The sequence below is a fragment of the Pteronotus mesoamericanus genome, unplaced genomic scaffold (assembly GCF_021234165.1).
Source record: "Pteronotus mesoamericanus isolate MK-2021 breed Mesoamerican mustached bat unplaced genomic scaffold, CSHL_Meso_final scaffold_137, whole genome shotgun sequence".
NCBI classification, from domain to species: domain Eukaryota; kingdom Metazoa; phylum Chordata; class Mammalia; order Chiroptera; family Mormoopidae; genus Pteronotus; species Pteronotus mesoamericanus.
The window spans coordinates 2229708-2246112 of NW_026555306.1; the positions used below are offsets into that span (position 1 = coordinate 2229708).

Genomic DNA, 16405 nt, shown 5'->3' on the forward strand with positions numbered 1-16405 from the left:
TTCTTTGAACTAGTTCTTTTAGCCTTTCCATTCTAGCCACACCGGCCCCTTGGCTGGTCCTGGAGCCATCAAACAGGTTTCTGCCTCAGGGCCTTTGCACTTGCCCTTTCCTGTGCCAGAAATACCCCAGTCATTTGTGGAGCTGACTTCACTTAGGTCTCTGCTTAAACTCACCAGCCCGGAGATGATTTTTCTGTCAGTCAGCTTTCATTAGATTTTGCTGCAATAAGAAATCACCCCCAAATCTTGGTGGCTTGCATCATCAATTTCTCACTCACAAAACACATTGACCCCAGATCAGCTGTAGCTCATCACACATTGTCTTCATCCTGGGATCCTGGCAGAAGGAGCAGCCCCACCTGAGACAGGCTGTTAGGGTGACTGGAGTGAAAAAATCAGGCCACAGCTTTAAAACATCTGCTCAGGGCCTGGCCATGTAGCTCATTCGGTTGGAGCATTGTCCTGATATGCCCGGGTTGTGGGTTCAATCCCTAATCAGGGCACACACAAGGCTCAACCACTGAATACATAAGTAAGTAGAACAACAAGGTGTCTTTTTCTCTCTCAAATCAATAAATTTTTTAAAAATTATAAAAGATAAAAATAAAAAATAAAACATCTGCTCAGAGCCAGCTTGCCTTGTCCCCTCCAAATGCAAGTCAAAGGCGAAACCTAGTTCAAAGGCTCCCACCTGCTACAGGAATCACTAATGCTGGGAGGTGCGAGGTATTTATTTATACCTTGGGAAGGGGAGACTGGACGGAGGGGGTTCAAAGTGTTGGGCAGCCACAAAGGAGGGATTTTGAAGAAATTCTTCCTCGTCTCCTTACCCTTTTTTTTTTAAGATTTTATTTATTTATTTTTAGGGATGGGGAAGGGACAGAGAAAAATAGGGAGAGAAACATCAATCGCTTGCCTCTTGCATGTACACTAACCAAGGATCAGGCCCACAACCCAGGCATGCACCCTGACCAAGACTCGAACCAGCGACCTTTCGCATTGTGGAACGACGTTCAACCTAGTGAGCCATGCCAGTCAGGGCTCCTTACCCTCTCTTATTTTTCTTCATAGCTTTTACCATCCCCTGGTATAGTACCTGTCTACTTTGTTTTATCTTTCTCTCCCCAACTCCCATCCGGCAGGGGAGCTCCAGGGGAACAGGACCTTCACTTTAGCATTGAGCACATAGTAGGTGCTCAATAAATATGTATTAATCAAATGAATCCAAGGAGAAAAGGGCCATGGTGGGGATCCCAAGGAGCTGTGGAACCAGAGGAGGGTGGTTTCAGTAAGAACCCGGAACACCCCTCATGGCTCAGGGGTCAGGAGGGGCCAGGGGAGTGGCTGTCAAGGGAACCGGACAAGTTGTTGGCCCAACCCGCCCATTCCGACTGGCACTAGCTTCCCTTCCTCACATCCTCACCCAATTTCATCCAGACCTGAAACAAGACATTTTATTGAATGCAGCAATTTTGACAGCATGGATCCTATGGCCTGCCCAAGTATTTATTGACCAACCTTTTTTTTTTTTTGCCACTGAGGGCCCTCCCTCTTCCACTGACCCTCACCACATCCGAGCCCTATCCCTGAGGCCCTTCCTCTCCTTGACCCCACCTCTGATTCCACCCCTGATCCCCAGCCCTTGATCCCACTTCTGAGCTTCAGCGGCTGACAGCCTGTGTCGTTCCCACTGTGTAGAACTGTTCAGGACCAAGGCTCCGAGGGTTTGTTTTCAGGCAGAGGCTCTGCTGGAGTCACCAAGGAGTCACACGGATGCCCAGGGCAGGGCGGGCGGTGGGGGGAGGAGGGATGCAGTGTATGGCGTGTGTGTGTCAGGCCCCAGATCTGGAGCCCTAAGTCAGCGGGGCAGGGGACAGCCTCTGACTGTCCAGAGTGCTGAGAGAAGGCTGCTGGAGCCACCATGCTGGGGGCTGCGGTAGCTTCCTGGTGTTAATCTGTGAATGGTCTGTTTCCCTCCAGGATAATGGGAGCTCCATAAAGGCGGGAATTTGGGGCTGTATTATTTCTGGCACATCCCTATGCCTGGAATAATACCTTCCTCAATAAACATTTTTTTTTTTTTTAGTTTTTTTATTGTGGTAAAATACACATAATGTAAAATGTAACATCTTCACCGTTTTAAGTGCACAGTTCAGTGGCATTAAGCACATTCACACTGGGTGCGCAACCCTCACCACCGTCCACCCCCCAGAGCTCTTTTCATCTTGCAAAACAGAGACTTTATATCCATTAAACACTAACTCCCCATCCCCGCTCCACCAGCTCCTGGCAACCACCTCAATAAAAGTATGCTGATCTCTCGCTAACATTGGTATTTGATGATAACTGTAAAGCATCAATAATACTTGTTATTGTTAGAGTTGCTTAAGTCTTAAAAACCCTCCTAGAAGGAAACTGAGGCCCCCAAGAGGAGAAGCAACTTGCCCTGGAGTCCGTGGGCGCAGTGGGGTGGGGAGGAGGTTAAATGGGTTGGTTGAGAACTCAGGACCCGACCGACTGTAGGTGTGACTCTCACTTCTGTCACTTTCCAGCCAAGAGCCGCAGAAAGTCCCTGAATCTCTCGGCCGCCTGGGCCTTCACCCTGTCAAGTGGGGATCCGCTATTCCCAGGATCGCCTAGGACTGTGCGTAGTTGAAAGGCGGAGCCAGTGGGAATTGTCCCTCCCAGAAACTTCTGAGCCGCCCCGCCCGCCCCTTGGGCTGCGGGGGCGGGTCCCAGAAAAATCTAACGCCCGCATGTGGAGGAAGTCCGGAGCCGCAGCGCTCCGAAGCGCGTGGAGGTGTTCTCCGCACCATGGGTGGTGTCGCTGGGCCGCCGCTGCTGCGGCTGCCGCTGCTGCTGCTGCTGTCGTGTTCCTGGGGGTCCGCCACAGCCGGTGAGTTCCCGCGGTCCGCGGGCCCCGCTCCCCCTGTCCCCCTCCCACGTCCCTCCCCACCTGCCCGGGCGCTCAGTCCCACTTCGTTCCAAGAGTCAGAGGATCCTGGTTCCCAGAAAGCGGTCGGTTTCCCGGAACGTAGCTCAGTCTCCAGGTGACTCAGTCTCCAGGGAGACTCAGCGGAGATCCAGCCCGGGCTGCTCACGACTCCTGACAGAGGTCTAATGGAGAACAGGGGGTCGGGTCGGTCCCTTTCTGACCTCAACTGTCAGGCTGTAAAGGCGTGGCCATTCATTCATTCTTTTTTATCCCCCTAATCCTCACCCGAGATGTCTTTATTGATTGGGGGGGCGGGGGGGGGGGGGCGGAGAGAGTGAGAGAGAGAGAATCCCAGTCAGGGATCAAACCCACAACCTAGGTCTGTGTCCCGAGCAGGGATGGAGCCCACAACCTTTCGGTACACGGGAGAACACTCCAAACAACTGAGCCACCCGGCCAGGGTTATTCGATCATTCTTGCACACATTCAGCCCGCTCAGGGTTATTGAGCACCTACTATGTGCCAGAAGGTTTCCAAGTACCAGGGATGCAGTTTTGAAATCAGACAGCCCTAGGTTCAAAACACCTTTAGGCCTTAATATCTGTGTGAGCCCAGGAAAGTTACCCAAGCTCTGTTGGCATAAAATGTGTGGGGGGTGGGAATCCCCACCTGGTGAGCTCATGTCTAGGGGGATGCTGAGCAATGTTGAAGGCACTCCATACAAACAATAATGAGGAAAATGACAATTCATGAGAACAATATTAATACTGAATCTAAACACAGGGAGGCCAGAGTCCCTCACCTCAGCATTTCCTAAAAGTCGATTCACGGAACACTGAACACTGCTCCAGAAAAGAGGGTGACAAGGCTTGAGTTGTTCACGGAGAGCCACCTTCAGGAGAAACCCAGCACTGGTCCTATTGTGACCCCATTTTCAGATGAGGAGACTGAGGCACAGAGAGGGGAAGTAACTCGCCCAAAGCAGCCAGCGGGAAGTGACAGAAACAATGAGTGAATTGAAACAGTGGCCAGAGGCCCCTCTACTAGGGCAGGAGAGCCCAGTGCCCAGGGGCGTGGGCGCAGGCCAGGCCAGGGTCTGAACCCAGGCTCTGCCCCTTATTTGCTGGTTAGCCCAGGCGAGTGGCTTGCCCCTCAAAGGCTCACTTGCCCCCTCTGTCCAACGTGATGAAAATACTAGCACATATTTCTTGGGGCCGTGGAGAGGGTTGGAAGAGGCCACGCTTAAGGGAGCAGCCAGTACCTGGCTCAAGTGTGACGATTACACAGGAACACGCTGAACGAAAGGCCACTCACCCAATTTCATCCTCATGGCAGCCTCGTTAAGGGGGAGACCTTACCGTAACTCTGGTGGAGGAAGTCACCAGAGAAGGAGACTCACTTGCCCAGAATGGCACAGCACGTCAGCGGTGGAGCTGGCATTCAAACCCAGACCAGCATGCTGGCCAGGCTGCGATTCCCGCGTCCCAGCTGTGCCCTCCCTCCACACAGCAGCCCCGCCCACAACCTCCCAGCTTCCTCTCCCTCCTAATAACAAGAATTATAATATTCACCTTTAGCATGCTTGGCATTGCTAATCCCTTTACAGAGATTTCATCATTTAGTTCTCCCAACAACCCTATGTTATAGGCATCCCCATTTTACAGATGAGGAAACTGAGGCTCAGAGGAGTGAAACCACCTAAACAAAGGGCCACAGCTAGTGAGCGGCAGGACTAGGGTTCCAAAAACTTAACCCTCTCCCTTCCCCTCTTCTCCATTATCCTTGTTACTGTTAATATGAATGCATAGCATGTGTTTCTTAATATCAGTAAGAGCTGTAATGTGCTGAGGACCTATTGTATGCTGGGGCCTCTAGCAGAAAGATTTTCATATGGAACCTGGTGGCTTGGAGGGACCCTTGACTGCAAATGGCCCAGGTTCAAATCCCACCCCTGCCACTTACTCTCTGTGTGGCCTGGAGCAAATGCCTCTGTACCTCAGTTTCCCCATCTGTAAAGGGGGACTGACAGTAGGACTTGCCTCCAGGAGCTCTTGAAGGACTAAATGCTGAGAGATGTGTATTCCTCAGAACAGCCGCTGATCTGTGTGAGCAACCTGTGGTGTTAACTCTTGTTAGTCCCATTTCACCAACTAGGGGAAAGAATCAGAGAGGTTAAGTAACCTGCCTGAAGCCTCACAGCAGAGATCTGAATGGATCCAAAGCTCTTGGGCTATAATCGCCTCCCTTTCTTGTGCCAGGATCCCGTACAAACATTCGCCCAGACCAGATCCACACAGAGCAATAATATAATAATAATAATAATAATACCACCACAGTTCTTATAGGTTCTAAGACCTAGAGTTCCTTCCCCTTTTTACTTCTCTAAATCAGAGATGCTCTTGACATTGAGTCCTGCTGTAAGTGACAGCGTCACTTAAAGTTACATCTTAAAATTGATGACGTGGGGGTGACGAAAATGTCCTGAAACTAGGTAGCTGTGATGGTTACACAACACCCTGAATGTAACTAATGCCACTAAACTGTACACCTTAAAATGGTTTCAACTGCAAATTTAATTTTTTAACCACAATTTTAAAAATCAGTGATGCAGGGATCAAGCCACTTATAGTAATAGCTAACAAATACAGTAGTAATAGACCAGCAAAGGGGCGCCCATCTCGGGGCAGACCCAGTCCATCCGCTCTCAACTCTCACCGGCGCCAGGATGGGGACTGGACCCCCCCCGCCCCCCCGCCCACACACACACACTCACTCACTCACTCACTCACTCCCTCCCGCAAGGGACCCTAGGCCCCAGGCGAGTGGTCTTCTGGGCGCCCCTCCCCAACCAGACCTGGGTGCCCAGGTCGGACCCGCGCCCCACCCCAACCCCGTTCCCCCCCCCCACCCCAGAGGCAGAGACCGGGTCCTTCGAGGTGCTGGTGCTCCCCACGGTAAGCGGCATCCGGAACGACAACGTGACCCTGCAGTGTAAAGTGCAGACGCAGAAGGACGACCTGCAAGTGACGCTGGCGACGTGGCAGCGGCAGGACCCCACGGGGGCCCAAAGCGTGGCTGTCTTCCATCCGACCCAGGGCAGCAGCTTCCCGCCACACCCCAGCATTCCCGAGTCCGGGCGGCTGCAGTTCGTGGCCGCCAGACCTGGCGAGAAGCTGCGGGACGCATCGCTCATGGTGCGGGGGTTGCGCGCCGGAGACGAGGCCAACTACACCTGCCATATCGCCACGTTCCCGCATGGTAGCAAGAGCGCCCGCACCTGGCTCCGTGTACTGGGTGAGCCGGGAGGGAGGGGACGAAAGGAGGGGCGTGGGGTTGCGTGGGGGGGAGGGCGGTAAGCAGAGTGTAGAAGTCCCAGGAGGGAGTGATGCCCTCCAGAGCAGAGATCCTGTGGGGACAAAAGTAGGCGGAGCCTGGGAAGCGGGAGGACTGGGTTTGTAGGCCACACTGGTGGCTTGGGCAGGTGGCTTCCGAGTGCTCTCCTCAGCAAGCTGTCCAGAGGACGGCGGGAGTTTATCCAGGTGACCCGTTTAGAACAGAGGTCCGTGTGAGCCCCCGGTAGCTGCCAGCAGTTGTCACTCCCGAGTTTAGAAGGGATTGTTGAAAGGACTGGCTGGAAGGGAAGGAGCTGCTTTTCCCAGCGGGACCCCGGCGCCCTCTAGCGTTGCCGTGGGGTCATTGGTTCATTTTCCTCAGCACTAGGAAGAAGAGGGCAGGTCTTCTTGGAAATAGAATAAATCTGTGCGCCTCAGTTTTCTCATCTGTGAAGCAGATATTGCTATGAGTATGAATAAGAGCTGACATTTACTCCTCACTTACGTGTCAGGGACTGTTCCAGGTTTTGCCAGAGTGACTCATGACAGGGCAAGTGCTTGGAGCAGGGCCTGCCGGGTACACAGCGCCCGAGCAAACAAACAGCTCTGGCCGTGGCAGCCAGCTTGGGACTGCAGGTCTTACGGTTTAGGATGAGGGTAAAACAAAACCACCAGTGAGTCAAATTAAAGAGAAATCTTCAGGAAGTAATAACCCAGGTAACGATGGGGAAGGAGCCAAGTGAAGCCCCACGTTTGGGAATAACCAGAATGATAATTAAGAGACAGACCTAGAGTGAAAGGCCAGCTCTGCCACTTACAGCCTCGAGCCAGTCACTTCCCGTCTTAACCTCCAAAGCACAGCCCCGCCCTCCCTTCCTCCACAAAGCCCTCTGTGGCCACGCCCGCCCAGGCACCCCTCTGGGCTCCCCCATCTCAGCCTTACCCACTGTGGGTCACTATTCGAGGAAGCGCCTGTCTTCCCTTTGGACTGGACGAGCCACGAAGGCAGGGGTGGGGCTGTCTGAGTCCTTGCTGGGTCCCCAACATGGCATGTGACAGAGCCAGGCAATGTCTTCAAGTACCGATAACAATAACATTCATCGAGCACTTACTATGTGCCAAGTACCACTGTAAGAGCTTTGCCTGCATCGTCTCATTGCCTGTGGTGCTGTCATCATCCCTAGTTGGCAGACAAGGAAACTGAGGCACAGACTTGCCCAAGCCCCCGCAACTGCTCAGGGCCAGAGCTGGGATTTGAACCTGACTGTCCTATATCCTCAGTTAACCACCTTCCTCTGCTACCGACAAGTTTGTTATTAAACGATTGAAGGTGAGAAATGACCTGTCCCTTTTGCTCCTCTCCCCAGCCAAGCCCCAGAACAAGGCTGAGATCCAGAAGGTTCCGCTCAGCCCGCTCGGCGCGGAGCCTGTGCCTGTGGCCCGCTGCGTCTCCACGGCAGGTCTCCCACCTGCCCAGATCTCCTGGTCCTTGAATGGGAAGGTCACTAAGAGCCAGGAGCCTGGACCCCTGCCTCGCACATTCACCGTTACCAGCCTCTTAGCCTTAACACCCTCGAGCCAGGTGGACGGCAAAAATGTCAGCTGCATAGTGGAGCACGAGACCTTTGAGGAGCCCGTCCTGCTGCCTGTGACCCTCTCTGTGTCCTGTGAGTGTGCTCAAGTATGAGCGGGCGTGGGAACCACTGCCCCCAAACAACACGCTTCTTCATGAGCTACACCAACTTCTTAGGCCACAGTCCACACTGCTCCCCTGGGGGTCTACCCTGACTCCCCTGGCCACTGTCTACACTGACACCCACCCTGTCTACACTGGCTCCCTGGAGCACCGTCTCCACACACCGTCTACACCTGTCCCATTGGCCTTGGCCAGGAGACTGCAGTTTCCCTACTGATCACGTTTGGGACAGATAAGCAGCAGGCTGAAGCGGGACCATCCAGGATCCTTTCCTGCAGGACTAGTCAGAGCCTTGAATACATCCTGTGCGCCGTAAGCGTCCAAGAGGCCTGTTCTCACAAGGCTTCCCAGCACGCCAGGACCTGGCTCCCCCCGAGAAATGAGTAGAAGCTGGTCCTGAGAAGCCCTCTCTGTACTCTGCTGCCTCCCACTTAGCTCAGGACTCCCAGGCTTCTGCGCGGGAACCCACTGTCCCAGGCTCCTCACAGGCCTCTCCGCCTGGGCTGTCCCCAAAACCCACTGAGGCTTTTTCCTCTTCTGGAGTGAATCTCACAGATCTTTAGCGCCCTCTGTAAGCTCCCTGTCTCTGAGCTTGTGTGTCTATTTCTCCCAGACCCCCCCGAGGTCTCCATCTCCGGTTATGATGGCAACTGGTACCTCGGCCGCAGTGAAGCCACCCTGAACTGTGACGTCCGCAGCAACCCAGAGCCCACACGCTATGACTGGAGCACGTGAGTCCTGGGTGGGCCTGGACTCACGGGTCTGAGGGAGGAGGGGCTGGGGACCTGGATTCATGGGTCTGAGGGAGGGGAAGATACAGAAGAGTAACAAAAGAGCAAAAGACTTGGGACCCTGAGAGATTTTCTGTACGGCACGCTCAGAGTTTATGAGGGGGTTACTGCAGGTTCCCTGACCACTTGCTCTTTTTTTTTTTTTTTTAAGTTTTCACTATTTTTTAATTTATTATTTTATTTTTAGAGACAGGGAGAGGGAGGGAGAAAGAAAGGGAGAGACACGTCGATGTGAGAGAGAAACATTGATCAGTTGCCTCTCAAACCTAGGCCTGTGCCCTGACCGGGCCCTGGGAATCGAACTGGCGACCTTTAGCTTTTCTGGACAACGCTCGGCCAACAGAGCCGTGTCGGTCAGGGCTACCCTGCTCTTTATGGCATGCCTGCTGTGTGCCCACTACTTAACTCATCCCGTGGGACCCCCCCGCCCTTGCCTCCCTGGGTTCAAGATCCGCAGGACCCCCTCCAGTGCCAGGCCACAGCCATGAGGGCGTAGAGGCAGCTCTCCAAATGGCATCTGCCTCCAAACTCAAGCCTCTAGCTTCTGGGCTTTGCCACCTCGTGCACCCTGCTCCATCACCCCTGAGGGGATAAACGCTGTCCCTTTTCTCTGGATGAGCAAATTGAGGCGTGGGGCAGACAGACGTTATCCTCAAATTCATACCAGCACTGGAGTTAAGGGTGGGGGAAGAAAAAAGGCAAAGGGGAAAATTACATGACATAACTCTTATTGGCCTTTTTCCTTATTACAAAAATAACGTGGTACCATTGTGGAAACTTAGACAGGTATGAACAAAAAAGAATATCGCACCTATAGTGAAGGGTTCCAGGCACTTCCAGACATATCCACTGTCGCCTCTCCTCATACACCCCTCCTGCCTTTTTTCCTCTACGCTTCTAAACAAAAACTACCGTTGATGCAATTCTAAACTTTCCTTCTACCCGTGAACACCTTTCAACGTCAAAGCACATAGATCCACATCCCTGTTTCTACAACATTTTTTGAGGAAGATTTTCAAACACATAGGGAAATTGTAAGAATTTCCCAGCGAACAGTCAAAAACCCACCACGTGGCTTCTTCCACCAACATTTCATTGTGTTTATTGTTTTATCACATTCTGTCCGTCAGTCCATCCCCCTCTCCATCCGTCCACCAGTCCTTATCTTCTATGCGTGTCCAAACGCCCACAGCCCATTTTCAATGCTGCTGGGCTTCCCTTTGTGCGCACGGCGTCAGCAATTTTACCAACCCCGAGCGTGGGATGCGGGCGTGCTCTCCCGTTTTCATCTGTGCAGATGCCGCGGCGGTAACTGTCCTCGTCTGCCCACCTCTGTGGAAGCCACAGTTGCCGATTTTCAATCGCCTGTCAAAGGAATTGCCGGTCACAGGCTTCCCACTGATGTCAACAGACGGCACTTTCTGGCCCTCCCTCAAAGCACCAAGAGTCATGAGCCACGTGGCAGGGTTTCCTCCCCAGCCCTGCAGATGCCCAAATCTCCATGCCAGTCTCTTCTCCATCCACTAAATCAGTGTCTTTTGGCTGCTAACTGTGTGCCAGCTGCTATTTCCTGACATACCTTGGTAAATAAAACAGACCAGGTTCCCTTCCCTCATGGAGCTTCCTTTCCAGTGGGGAGAGAACTAATCAGATAACATGGTAAAGTATGTAATGCCGTGGAAGAGATGAAGCAGAGGAGGGAGATGAGGAGGGGGTCGCTGCGGCTGAAACAGGGTGCCCAAGGAGGGTATCGCGAAGGTGACCTGTGAGCAGAGGCCTGAAGGAGGTGAGGGTGAGCTGTGCGGGTACTGGAGGGAAGAGCATTCCAGGCAGAGGGAACAGCGTATGCGAAGACTCTGAGGTGGGAGCGTAGCTGGATTGTTCAAGAATGAGCAAGGGGAGCGTAACGGATAATGTGGTCAGTGGTATTGGGCGCCGGTTCATGCAGGACCTGTGGCCGTGGTAACGACTCAGGGTTTACTCCGAGTGAAGCGGTAACCCCAGGGCAGGGGCTCTGAACACAGGAGGGTTATGAGCGGGCTTAGTTCTGACAAGATTGCTCAGGCTGCTGAGTGGGGGACAGACTGGAGTGGGGGACAGGGGTGGAAGCAGGGAGCCCTTTGAGAAGGTGGCCACAGTGGCCCTGGAGTAGGGGCATCAGACCAGGGCAGTGGCAGTGGAGGCTTTAAGGAGCAGCCGGATTCTGGGTGGATTCTGAAGGGAGGGCCGGCAGGATCTGCCGATGGGTTGGATGTGGGTGTGAGAGAAAGTGTCGGGAGAACTTCAGGACTGTTCTCAGCTTATACCATAGATGGCGCGAGAGCATCTGCTCTCCTGGCATAACAGCGAGTGCTCTGTCACCTGTCACTCCAGGCCTCCTGTCACAGAGGCCACTTCCTTACCCATCTGTCTCTCCCAGGACCACGGGTCCCCTGCCACCCTCTGCTGTCCCCAGTGGCTCCCAGCTCCTGATCCATTCGGTGAACACATCCATCAACACGACCTTCATCTGCCGTGTCACCAACGCCCTAGGGACGGCTGAGGCAAAACAGAGTGTCCTGGTCAAAGGTGAGGAGCCCCCTGGATGGGGAGAACAGGCTCCTGGGTAAGGGAGTCCCTCCGCCACAAGACCACTCTCTGACTTCCATCCTTCCCCTGCCTCCCACGAAAGGACCCGCAGGGTCAGCTTCACTCCCTGTTGACCTATCATCTGTGCCATTGGACCCATAGCACAGCTGCCCCGGAACACCCCTCTGCAAACCCAGGCTGGGGTACTGGTGCAATGCCTCTTCCCCTGGCACCCAGAAAGGCCTTTGCAAATGTATTAGGCCAAACTCTACCAGTTGCAATTGATAGAAGCACAACTCAAAATAGTCCAAGCAAAAGGGGACTTCATTGAAAATGTACCTTCAGTTATGATTAAATCCAGGTGATCCAGCTGTACAATCCAGGATCTTTTCTTTATCTCTCTTGTCTCTATTTTTCTCTATGCTGGTTTTATTCTCAGGCAGGTGCTCCGCTCAGGGAGGCAAGATGGCCCTCAACAGCAACAGGCTCACATCCCAGTAGTGTGGTAGTAATCCCAGGGGAAAAGATATACCACTTTCAGCAGCTCTAGCCAAAGTCCCAGGACTGGCTCTCATTGGCTTAGGTTAGGTTACAGTCACCCTATGAACCAATCACAGCAGCCAGGGGGAATAGAATGCTCTGATTGGCCAGACCTAGGTCAAAGTCCCGTACTAGGAATCAGAGGGTGGGGGGGGAGTCCACTTGGACCACATAGACTGAGCGGGAGGCAGAGTGGTAACTTCTGAAAGGAAGACGGTAATATTTGCAGGGCAGGTCAAAACCCAAAAATCTCTGAATGTAAATTCCTGCTTCCTTCTCTTCCAGAAGAACCTCCCAAGGATCAGTCCTCTGGGACCAACACCCTGACTGTGGTCCTGATTGTGGTCCTGTCTGTGGTCCCGACTGTGGTCGTGGCTGGTCTGGTGTACCGTTTCTGGGGGCCCAAATGCAACTGTGAGTCCCCATCTCTTTGACACATCCCCTGCCTGTCTGCCATGAGTGAACGTCACTGCAGCTGCCATAGCTGAACGCCTAGTACGCTCAGCCCTTCCCACGGCAGCCTCTCCCTGAACTCTCACCCCAGTACCATGAGGTTCCCCCATTTGACAGGCAGGGACAGTCCCATCAGGAAGTCTTGGTCATTGGATCATTGATTCATTTGACAAGTGTTTAGGCAGTTGGGCAGATCCTGTAGGGCTTCAAAGGCCACAGTAAGGACTGTGCCTTTTAATCCCAGTGACATAGGAGCCCCCGCCGGACGGATGGAGGATGGACTAAGACTTACTGCCCCCCAGCTTTCCTCCGTCTGCCTTGCTCAGGAGCCACACCCTAGCTGCTGTCACGGAAAGCAGGGAGGGTGGCGGCAACTGACACCCCAAACCCCGGCTCTGAGAGGGCCTGATGGTCTCTCACCTCAGAGGCCTCACACAGGCTGTTTCCCGGCCCGGAGCACCTCCACATGGCTCCTTCTGGCAAAGTCTTCGGCTAATTCTATAACCAAAAGAGCTACCGTTTGCAGAGCCCTTTCTAGGTGCCAGGCACTTTTTGGGCACAGCTCCCTTGAGTGCTCACAACCACCCTGCAAAGTGAGTGCCCCCCTCCCCCGTGCCCCACTTCACGGAGGAGGACGTGGCACACGGCTTGAAAGACAGTGGAAGGCGGTTCTCTCTACAAAGCTTGTTCCCTCGGCCATTAAACAAAACTGCCTCCTCACATCCCAGCTGGAGGGCCCCTCTTCCAAGAAGCCCTCCCTGATCCTCCAGAATGATCCAAGCATCAGCTCTGGGCTGCCGCAGCCATGCCTTGCTAACTCTGGGACGTCACTCTCTGGGGACTTGTCTGTCTCTCCAGTGGCTGTGAGCCCCAGGAGGGCAGAGCTAAAACTGCCACAGTCACAGCTATGTCCCCAGCACCACCTACCACCAGACCAGGCAGAGAGGAGGCATTTGAGGAAGTGTTTGCTGGATGTGTCACTTCCAGAGCCAGGCTGCCTGTGTCTGGGCCCTCCCTCTACTGCCTTATCAATTGTGACACCATGGGCAAATGCCTCAGCTTCCTCATCTGTGAAATAGGAGTAACTGTACCTGATAATCCAGGTAAAGCAATTAGCACAACATTTGGCACATCGTAAGCCATACACTGGGTATCGGAGCTCTGATTAGGACTGCTATCATTACTATTATTATTAATATAAACTCTGCGAGAACAGGGATCCTGTTGTCTGGTTTGTTCACAGTTATATCCCCAGCTCCCAGAATGCACCTAGCACAAAGTAGACATTTGCTATTTGCTAAATCAACCTGTTTGGTGGTTGAGGACAGTGAGGCACAGAGAGGTTAAGTCAATTGGCCAAGGTCACACAGCTCCTAAAGGACAGAGCTGGAATTTGAACCCTTCCTTCTGGTTCCAGAGCCATACTCAATAAGTACTTATACTTGATAACTGGAAGAAGAACGTGTCCCATTCCTGGTTTACAAATGTATGAACCACTATGGGAGGGGGCACCCCCATGTAAAGAGTAGCGCTGGGTCTTAGAATTCAGTGGGTCTGCCACCCGCCTGTGTCATCTTTCTGTGCGTCACAGCGTTGTCACTCATCCCTAACAACTTCTCCTGTTTCCCCAGCTCAGAATCAACGCAGCAGCCCCTCCTCTAACAATGTAAGTGTGATGATAGAGTGGAGGGTATGTGGGTGGGGACGGGGGGGGTAATTCCTGCATGAACCACAGACTAATCGCTGTGGGCTTCCCCAAGAGGGGGCAGACGTGTCTGGGTACCCATGGCCTCAGGAGCCGGGTGTTAGAGCTCTTCTCTAAATGCCCGGAGCAGCCAGCCGTTCCCTGCCCTTCTTGCGGGGCAGAATCTCCTGGAAGGTTTGCTAAGATGCGGGTTCCTGGACCTCATGCCCTGAGAGTCTGGTCTGGTGGGTCTGAGCTGGGACCTGGAATCGCGTTGACAGTGGTGCCCCTTCCCTCGGGTCATAATCGCACCTGAAAGTGCTGCCCCCACCCCCCGCGATGGGGAGGGGGCGGGGACAGACCTGTGGGGGGCTTCACAGGGAGGACTTTTGTCTCAAAGGGCCCTGAGGCTAAAGTTTGAATATCCCTCTTCTAGAATGTCTCCTATGCAGCTGTCAACTTGGACCCAGTTAAGGCCAGCTCTCCCCCAGACCGGTGGATGGATGGGAAAGAGACAGAGGGCACGCGGTGACAGCTGCGGACAGGATGGAGAGAGACGGGAGCTGGCAAGGAGGAGGGCCTCACAGCTGGACCCCCCGCAGTGGATGAAGTCTCTCTCCACAGAAACAGACCACCCTCTTTGTGCCAGACCTCAAGATGCCCCCTCTGTTTTGCAAGGCAGTGGGCGGGTGCAATTTCTGACACCCCAGACCTTCCTCAGGTTCAGTGTGTTCACTGAGGACTCACAGAACACAGGATAGGTGTTATTCTCCGGGTCACAGGTCACTGCAATGGCAGTGAGGTTAGCACCAGTGATGTGACCTGGGGTGAGACCTGGCAGGATCATCCAGTCGTCTGCTCCCAGTGGAGTCACATGACAGCGCTCACATCTCCCAGCAATGGCCGTGTGACAACACACAGGGTATTGCCAACCAGCAAAACTAATCCCAGGCTTGGCTTCCAGAGTTTTTATTGGGGGTTAATCAGGTCGGCGCAGCCAACTTTAGTCTCAAGCACTTCCACAGGGCAAGCCAGGCCGGGGGCCCGCCAGAAATCGCACTGTTAGCGTAGGGGGTCTGGAGTGGCCCAAGGCCTCCGGGAAACAAGACTGCCGTCAGCCAGGACACTTCAAGAGCTTAGAGGTTGTCTCCTGTGACAAAACATCAAATCTCTCTCTGGGCAAGACTCATCTTTTCCTGCACAGGGCGGGCACAGGGTCACCTGGGATGTTCCAGCTGCCAGAGAATTTTGATGAGAATTTTATCCTTGGCCTGGAGCTCCCCATTCTCCATGTCAGTCAAATTTCTGCAGCTGCAAGAAGCAGCCGCCGATCCTCGTCACCAGAAGAGAACCAGCAGCTGGAACTTAGCTGCCTGGGGCTGTCCAAGGAGCAGGAACAACTGGTGGACATGACCTTGGAGGTTATCTGTCCCAGGCACCTTCTTCAGGGGGCATTGGGCACCACCGGGCTGGTGTTGACAGGACCCCAGGCATGGACGCCACTGATCTGCTCAGGAAAGCAGATGTCATTCCCAAAAGGCAAAGGAAGAGATGCTGGGGAAGCCGCTGTGCAGGACCTACGCCCTCAGACCAGGACGGACGCATCCCAAGCCCAGGGGGCAGAGCTGCTGAGATACAACTGTTCACCTTAAAACAGTCCGCGATCATTGGATTCTTACAGCGAGAACTGTGTACTGGGGAACGTACCTGTAGGAGATGAGACCTTGGCCTGGAAGCTGAACTGGAGAGTGAGGTGCGAGCTGCTCTGCAAGAGAAACCGGGAACGATGTGGGATCTGCTCTGGGCAGAGACGGGAGAGTGTGGAACAGAGGAGGATGGGGAAGAGGCAGGACCCAGCAGGACGGTAAGGGCGAGGGGCTCGGGGTGACCAGGCCAGTGGAACTCCGCAGTGTCAGAGGACAAGGCAGAGATTGGCTGCGTTGCTGCCACGTAAACCCCTTCTCCGTCCCCAGTCCCCAGACACCTTATTAAAGTTTATAACATCTGGCGCAGCTGTGTGCAGGGGCTCTATTATGGGAATGAGGAGGAGCTAAATTTCACGTGGGCTGTCACTGTGTGGGATAGAACCAGAGAGATGGAAGCAAGACCCTGAATCAAGAGGTTCACAGAGGCACAAGTCCCCAGGGTTCTCAGACACCATGAGCTCGTCTGATTCCTCTCTATTTATTTATTTATTCATTTATTTATTTATTTATCTATTTTATTTTTAGAAAGAGGAGAGAAACTTTTTTAAGAAACAGCCCTGGCTGGTGTGGCTTAGTGGATTGAGCACCAGCCTGCAAACCAAAGGGTCGCCAGTTCGATTCCCAGTCAGGGCACATGCCTGGGTTGCGGGCCAGGTCCCAAGTAGCAGGCGCATAGAAGCAACCACACATTGATGTTTCT

The 16405-nt window shown here is 53.6% G+C and overlaps 1 protein-coding gene across 1 annotated transcript; it reads left to right on the forward strand.

Moving 5' to 3' along the window:
- Positions 1-2814: 2814 nt before the first annotated feature.
- Positions 2815-16086, forward strand: PVR (PVR cell adhesion molecule). The gene is made up of 8 exons (XM_054588386.1): positions 2815-2896; positions 5849-6229; positions 7635-7934; positions 8577-8694; positions 11174-11322; positions 12148-12276; positions 13947-13981; positions 14436-16086. Exons 1-8 carry the CDS (start codon positions 2815-2817, stop codon positions 14529-14531), a joined length of 1290 nt encoding a protein of 429 aa, XP_054444361.1. The 3' UTR covers positions 14532-16086.
- The last annotated feature ends 319 nt before the right edge of the window (positions 16087-16405 follow it).